The sequence below is a fragment of the Cebus imitator genome, unplaced genomic scaffold, assembly GCF_001604975.1.
Source record: "Cebus imitator isolate Cc_AM_T3 unplaced genomic scaffold, Cebus_imitator-1.0 Scaffold227, whole genome shotgun sequence".
NCBI classification, from domain to species: domain Eukaryota; kingdom Metazoa; phylum Chordata; class Mammalia; order Primates; family Cebidae; genus Cebus; species Cebus imitator.
Genome location: NW_016107542.1, coordinates 3090844 through 3099138, shown reverse-complemented (window position 1 = coordinate 3099138; position 8295 = coordinate 3090844). Strand labels below are relative to the sequence as shown.

Below are 8295 nucleotides of genomic sequence, written 5' to 3'. Positions count from 1 at the left end.
ATAAAAATGAAGCACACCTCTGTAGTCTGAGCTACTTACTGGGAGGCTGAGTCAGTAGGACAGCTTGAACCCAAAAGTTTGAGGCTACAGTGAGCCGACATCATCCCACAATACTCCCGCCTGGGCAACAGAACGAGACTCTACCCCATCTCAAAAAAAAAAAAAAAATGAAAAAAGGTTGTTTGACTTGCTTGCTAAATGTTGTTAATGCAACATATTGAAGCAGTTAGGTAACAGTAAACAGTCCCAGATACTGGTACTGGTTGAGTCAGGTTAACCAAAGTATAAGAGAGTAGGCCTGGCTTGGTGGCTCATGCCTATAATCCCAGCACTTTGGGAGGCTGAGGCAGGTAGATCACTTGAGGTCAGGAGTTCAAGACCAGCATAGGCAACATGGTAAAACCTTCATCTCTACCAAAAATACAAAAAATTAGCCAGGCACGGTGGCTCGCATGTGTGGTCCCAGCTACTCAGGAGGCTGAGGTTGGGAGTATCACTTGAGCCTGGGAGGCAGAGGTTGTAGTGAACCAAGATTGCACCACTGCACTCCAAGCTGGGTGACACAGTGAGATCCTGTCTAAAAAAAAAAAAAAAAAAAAGCATATTTATTATAAAAGAAGAAAATTGTGTCTATGTCATGCAAATATAAAAAAGGGAAGTTAAGATCCCTCATAATTCTGCCTTGCCACACAGAGATAATTATAATTAACCCTTAGGTGCATTTTCTTTTATTCTTTTTTTTTCTTTCTCTTTTTTTTTCTCTGTTGCATTTGTATTTGCAAAATAGTTATATTCTAAAGACAAATTATCATATGCTAAATGGTGTTACTTTTGTATTCTCATTGATAGTCAGTATGTTCGCACATCATTAAGCAGTCTTAAAAATGATGTTTAGGCTGGGCAAGGTGGCTCATGCCTGTAATCCCAGCACTTTTTGGGTGGCTGAGGCGGGCAGAGCACCAGAGGTCAGGAGTTCGAGACCAGCCTGGTCAACCTGGCAAAACCTTGTCTCTACTAAAAATACAAAAATTAGCCAGGCGTGGTGATGGGCACTTGTAATCCCAGCTACTCAGGAGGCTGAAGCAGGAGAATTGCTTGAACCCAGGAGGCGCAGGTTACAGTGAGCCAAGATAGTGCCTTTGCACTCCAGCCTGGGCTATAAGAGCAGAACTCTTTCTCAAAAAAAAAAAAAGATGTTTAATTTTATAAAGGTCGTATAGTTATTAAACATTTTCCTGTTATTGGACATGTATGTTGTTAACCATCGTTGGTAATAAGTACTGTTAACCTTTCACAGAAACATTTGGCACATGTTTGCTTATTTCCTTCAAATAAATTCCTAGTATAGAATTTCTACAAATGTGGTACTATCAAATAATACAACAGAAGGATTATGCCAATTTACTTTTCAGCCATTGTTTCATGAGGATGCTATATTTTATAGCCCATGGCTGTATTTTATAGCTAACGTTTAAAGTCATCCCAGGAGATAGGATAAGGACTCTGGAAACATTAGGCAACCCATTGACAGTAGCAAAGCTGAAATAACTGTAGATCATCACTGAACCTTTGAGTCAGGGAACTTGCGTCTGACCTTTAGACAGTTAGTCCAGTCCTCTCTTTTGTTTTATTTTTTGGAGATGGAGTCCCACTCTGTTGCCTTAGGCTAGAGTGCAGTGGTGCCTTCTCGGCTCACTGCAACCTCCAGCTCCTGGGTTCAAGCGATTCTCTTGCTTCAGCCTCCCAACTCAAGTAGCTGGGACTACACCACTGTGGCTGGTTAATTTTTGTATTTTTAGTAGAGACTGGGTTTCACCATGTTGGCAGGCTGGTCTCGAACTCCTGACCTCAGGTGATCCACCTGCCTCAGCCTCCCAAAATCAGGCCTCTCTTTTAAAAATGTGGAGACTGAGTTCAGGAGAGGTTAAAGAACTTGCTCGATAGTAAACAGCATTTATTGGGGGATTAGGGTGAAAACATAGATTTCCTTGTGTGCTAATTAAATACGCTTTTCTCTATGCAGTATTTCCCACATTGAGATTCATGAGATAGACATGAATAGATATTTTAGGTAGGAAAAAACTTTTTAATCTATTTATTTCAAAGTAGATTTGAAACAACCAAATAGACACAAAACTAGCGCACCAAAGCTGTATTTCATGAAAATTGTAGCTATTAATTTTTAAAGCTAAGTCCCTATAAAGAACTATATAGTAAAGAAAACACTATAGTGAATAGTAGTTCAACTATGGTAGAAATTGTGAGGTTGATGTGTGGTTGCTCAGTCTGAGAAATTGCTTTTTTTTAACTGTTGAGTTGTAAGAATTCTTTTTATGTATTTATTTATTTATTATTATTTTTTAGAGATGGAGTCTTGCTCTCTTGCCCAGGCTGGAGTGCAGTGGCATGATCTTGGCTCACTGCAACCTCCACATCCCAGGTTCAAGCGATTCTCCTGTCTCAGCTTCCTGAGTAGCTGGGATTACAGGTGTGTGCCACCAAGCCTGGCTAATTTTTTTTATTTTTAGTAGAGAGGGGGTTTCACCATGTTGGGCAGGCTGGTCTTGAACTCCGGACCTCAGGTGATCTGCCCGCCTCAGCTTCCCAAAGTGCTGGGATTACAGGCGTGAGCCACTGCGCCCAGCCCTATGTGTATATTCTTATACTAGTACTTCATAGTCTGGATTGCAGTTTTGAAATACAAAATGTGCATCTTCCAACTTTGTGTTTTTTTTTTCAAGATTGTTTTGACTGTTTTGGGTCCTAGCATTTCCATGATTTTTATGATCTGCTTGTCAGTTTCTGCAAAGACACCAGTGAAGATTTTGATAAGATTGCATTGAATCTGTAGATCATTTTCAGAGAGTATAGCCATCTTAACAGTATTAACTCTTAGGCCAGGTGCGGTAGCTCACACTTGTAATCTCAACACTTTGGGAGGCTGAGATGGGAGGATAGCTTGAGCCCAGGAGTTCGAGACCAGCCTGGGTAATATAGCAAGACCACATCTCTACAGATAAAAATTAACCAGGCTTGGTGGTTTGTGCCTGTAGTTCCAGCTATTTGGAAGGCTAAGGTGAGAGGATTGGCTGAGCCCAGGAGATCAAGATTGCAGTGAGCTATGATCAAGTCACTGCACTCCTGCCTAGGTGAGAGAATGAAATCCTGTCTCAAAAAATAAAAACAACTCTTAAAAGGTATGAATATAAGATGTCTTTTCATTTAGTTAGATCTTCTTTGTTTTAACAATACTGTAGTTTTCAGATGAAAAGTTATGTACTTCTTTTTAAAAAAATGTATTGCTAATTTTCTTATTCTTTTTTTTTTTTTTTTTTAAAAAAGATGGGGTTTCACCATGTTGGTCAGGCTGGTCTTGAACTCCCGACCTCAGGTGATCCACCCACCTTGGCCTCCAGAGTGCTTGGATTACAGGTGTGAGCTGCCACGCCCAGCCAATTTTCTTATTCTTTTTATGCAACTATAAATGGAGGCTGGGCGTGGTTGCTTATGGCTGTAATCTCAGCACTTTGGGAGGCTGAGTAAGGGGGATCACTTGAGCCCAGGAATTCAAGACCAGCCTGGGCAACATGGCAAAACACTGTCTCTACAAAAAATACAAAAATTAGCCAGGCACAGCACACCCCTGTAGTTCCACCTAATCTGGAGGCTGAGGTAGGAGGATCGCTTGAGACTGAGAAATCAAGGCTGCAGTGAGCCGTGTTCATGCTACTGAATTCCAGCCTGGGTGACAAAGCAAGACCCTATCTCAAAAAATAATAAAATAAAATAAATGGAATCATTTTCTTAGTTTCATCTTCAGATTTTTATTTACTAGATTTTTGTATATTGATCCTGTACTTGGCAACATTGCTGGACTCATTTTTTTTATTTTTTATTTTTGTGACAGAGTCTTGCTCTGTCACCCAGTCTGGAGTGCCGTGGCGTGATCTCGGTTCACTGCAACCTCCGCCTCCTGGGCGGGTTCAAGCGATTCTCCTACCTCAGCCTCCCTAGTAGCTGGGGTTACAGATACGTGCCACCATGCCTGGCTAATTTTTGTATTTTTAGTAGAGACACAGTTTTACCAGTTGGCCAGGCTGGTCTCAAACTCCTGTCCTCAAGTGATTCACCCGCCTCAGCCTCCCAGAGTGCTGGGGATTACACGCATGAGCCATCGTACCCAGCCAAATGGACTCATTTATTAGTTCCAATAGTTTTTTAGTGGATTCCTTAGGATTTTCTATGTACAAGATAATGCCGTCTGCAAGTAGACACAGTTTTACTTCTTTTTTTCTGGATGCTTTTTATTTCTTTTTCTGGACTAATTGCCTTGGCTAGAATCTCTAATATTATATAGAAGCGGCAAGGGCAGAGAAACTTTTCTTAAGGCTATTCATATACAGATGCAATTAAGTACTTTATTAATTAACCCCATCTTTTAACCCATCTGTTGCAGCTGGTTGGGGATTTAGAAGAGGGCTTGGCCTGATGAGTGAGAGGTAAGGGGAAGGGCCAATAACAATTTTTTTTTGGGACTTGGCTCTAGAGAATTGCACGTTTTTACAGTTTTTTTTCCAAATGCTGTTGATGAGGTTGAAGCTCTCCTCCCCAGAGCAGTGGTCAAAAGCCTGGAGACACAGAGCTTCACACATTAAATATAAGGCTGTTTTAGTGAGTCCTGAGCTCTATATCCGCCAAGCCCTCTTATAAGAGCAGTCTGCAAATCCAGCAGCACACTTGCCACATGACAGCCCGTGTCCATGCAGTTACTGTTCTTGGTTAAAAATCTAAAGTTTCATGAATTTGACAATTTGGAATCTGTTTCGAGGTCAGTATGGTAATTCATTCCAAAGTCTTAGGAAAATGTTTATATATACCTTGATCCTTTAATCTGACATCTGGGAATTTATTCATTGGAAACAATTCCAAAGAGAAATAAAAAAAAGCAAAGTCAAAAAAAAAGAGTCTTCAGTAAGGAGGAAAAATCAAGACAAATTTATACAATTTAAATGTCCAGCAGTACTGTTGTAATAAAGTGTATTTTTATATATTTATTTCTTAATATCTTATGTAGATATTTATGGTGGACTGTATGTATTTATTAAATAATACTAAGTGACAAAAAGAACACAAAATTGTAGGTATGCAGATTACAATAGTATTACAGTTCTGAATGTATAACAATAATTTGGGAAAGGAACATGAGGAAATTCAAATACTGTTGCATAAGAGTGACACATAGTTGTAGGTAATATTATTAAATTGTTCGTAAACCCTTTTCCAGAGTTGTTTTGTTAATAAAAATATAATAAAATCGTAATGCTAATCTGGTTAAAAATTGAATTGTCTCATGATAGCAGCACCTGTTTTACAGGATTGGAAAAGTCTCTACAATAACAGGATAGCAGGCATTTAAATGGAATCATTTCAAAATAATGATAATTTCAAATTCTTATTTTATTGTATTTTAAAAATTATTTTAAAGGAAAATAATTTTAGCTATTTCATATTTTTTTCTGGTAGAAAATACAGAAAAATACATATATATATATTTAAACACTTATAAAACTATCACACAGAGATGACTATAACTTATTGGTGTATACCTTTGCAGTATTTTTTTCTGTCTGTATATTTACATTTATGTATTTTTCCATAATGAAGAATATGAAGTTTAGATTATTTTGTAACCTTTGTTTTTTGTTTCTTTGTTGTTTTTGTTTTTGAGATGGAGTCTTGCTCTGTTGCTCAGGCTGAAGTTCAATGGCATGATCTCTGCTCACTGTGACCTCTGCCTCTAGGGTTCAAGCATTTCCCCCGCCTTAGCCTCCCAAGTAATTGGGATTACAGGCACCCGCCATCATGCCCAGTTAATTTTTGTATTTCTGTAGGGACAGGGTTTCAGCATGTTGGCCAGGCAAGTCTTGAACTCCTGACCTCAGGTGACCCACCTGCCTCAGCCTCCCAAAGTGCTTACAGGCATGAGCCACCGTGCCCAGCCGTAACCTTTGTTTTTATCAGAAAAATTGATGATGCACATTTTCATATGAGTATGCCATTCAGACTTCCCCTTTAGGTAACTCGTTCCGAGGTGCCTGGAATGGGATAAAACAAATGCACTTACTGATTTTCCCCCCTCTGCTGTAGAAATTGGCGTGTTAGCCAAGGCTTTCATTGACCAAGGGAAACTGATCCCAGATGATGTCATGACTCGGCTGGCCCTTCATGAACTGAAAAATCTCACCCAGTATAACTGGCTTTTGGATGGTAAGTAGAGTGCCATGAGCATATCACCTGCCCAAAATAAAGAGTGCTGGCAGGAGAATGAGCATTTCATGGGCTTTGGACAAATGTCAAGGATGGTGGTTGGGGGTGCTTGGGACTATCCTGAAGCCAGTCATCTTCTCTGGGACCAGTTCTATATCCAAATGGAAAGAGGAAAGTGAATTGCATGATTTCTAAGCTCCTTTCAGATGTAGCTTTAGTTCATTTCCCTTTCTTTGAGAATATTCTGTGACATGGGAGGATCACCATAGAAGAAGCAAGACCCGAGAGTAACCTACAATAGCCTGTAAACTTTCCCTAGCCAGAGGTATGGCAGAATCCTTGAGGGCAGGTTGATTTTTAGTTTTGTTAATATAGAGAGGACACAACAGAGATTTGTTTTAGTTGAGTCCTGAGCTCTCACTAAAACTGGGATAAACTTGGGATAAGCCTTTTCTTCAAGAAGATCTGAATCATAATATCCTTTTTTGGAAGAGGGTAGTCTAATCTAGTCTTACTGCTTACATATTTTTCTCTCTTAGTCAACCTCAGTACCCCACCTTCTCACACAGGCACGCATGCAGTCAGCTGCCCTCATCAAGCCCTGCAGCCCTGACTTGCTTGCTTTATCTAAGAAGAAGTGGGGAGGCTGAGGTGGGGGAATCACGAGGTCAGCAGTTCGAGAGTAGCCTGACCAACATGGTAAAACCCCGTCTCTACTAAAAATACAAAAATTAGCCGGGTGTGGTGGCGTGAGCCTGTAAACCCAGTGACTTAGGAGGCTAAGGCAGGGAAATCGCTGGAACCCAGGAGGCAGAGGTCGCGGTGAGCTGAGATCTCACCGGGGCACTCCAGCCTGGGCTACGGAGTGACACTCTGTCTCAAAAAAAAAGGTTCTGAAGTCCTTGTCCTTATGTAAAGTACCCTCTAGTAGAAGACGAGTAGCAAACAAGTAAACAAAAATGTGGGTAAGCACAGATATAAGTGCCAAGAGGTAAATTAGAAGTTGATGTGGGCCGGGGATGGTGGCTCATGTCTGTAATTCCTGCGCTTTGGGAGGCCGAGGTGGACAGATTACCTGAGGTCAGTAATTCAGGACCAGCCTGGCCAACATGGTGAAATCCCGTCTCTACTAAAAATACAAAAATGAGCAGGGCGTGATGGCGCACACCTGTAATCCCAGCTACTCGGGAGGCGGAGACAGGGGAATCGCTTGAACCCAGGAGGCCGAGGTTGCAGTGAGCCAAGATTGCTCCACTGCACTCCAAAGTGAGACTCTGTCTCAGAAAAAAAAAGAAGTTGATGTGAACAGAGAGTAATGTACTGGAGAGATGGGCACTTTTTTTTCTCTTTAATTGGGACAGCGTCTGGCTCTGTTTCCCAGGCTGGAGTGCAATTGGTGCTATCTCATCTCTGCAACCTCCACCTCCTCAGTTCAAACGATTCCCATTTCTGAATGTATATGTGTATATATATATTTTATCACTAATTACAGAAAAAATCCTAATAAATTACATACCAATAAATTAAAAGTAATTATTTCTAAAGGATGTGATCATTGAGGATTTTGAGCTTCTCTGTGATACATTTACATCTTTCTTAATTTTTAAAAAGAAAAGGTATTTTTGCAATAGAACCAATGACAAAATTGTCATTGTTGTCCCTCAGTAGCCTCAGGGGGATTGATTCCAAGACCTTTCCACCCACCTCCTATGGATAACAAAATCCATGCGTGCTCAAATTCCTTATATAAAATGGTGTAGTGTTTGCATGTAACCTACGCCTAGCGTAGCCTCCTGTGTACTTTAAATCATCTCCAGATTTCTTGTAATACCGAATACAATGTAATTGCTATATGAATAGTTGTTATAATATATTATTTAGGGAATAATGACAAGAAAACTCAGTACATGATCATCACAGATGCCACTATCCATTTTTTTTCCTGAATATTTTTGATCTGAAGTTAGTTGAATACACAGATGTGGAACCCACAGATGCCACTATATTTTTTTTTTTTTTTTTTTTTTT

General features: G+C 40.1%; 1 protein-coding gene across 3 annotated transcripts in view; it reads left to right on the top strand.

Annotated features, from left to right (window-relative positions):
- The window catches only part of AK3 (adenylate kinase 3), a 21161-nt gene that overhangs the window by 2817 nt on the left and 10049 nt on the right, over positions 1-8295 (top strand). For all 3 annotated transcript variants that reach the window (XM_017496982.2, XM_037727317.1, XM_037727318.1), the window contains exon 2: positions 6148-6267. In XM_017496982.2, coding sequence (XP_017352471.1) covers positions 6148-6267 — 120 coding nt within the window. The remainder of the gene's footprint in view (positions 1-6147; positions 6268-8295) is intronic.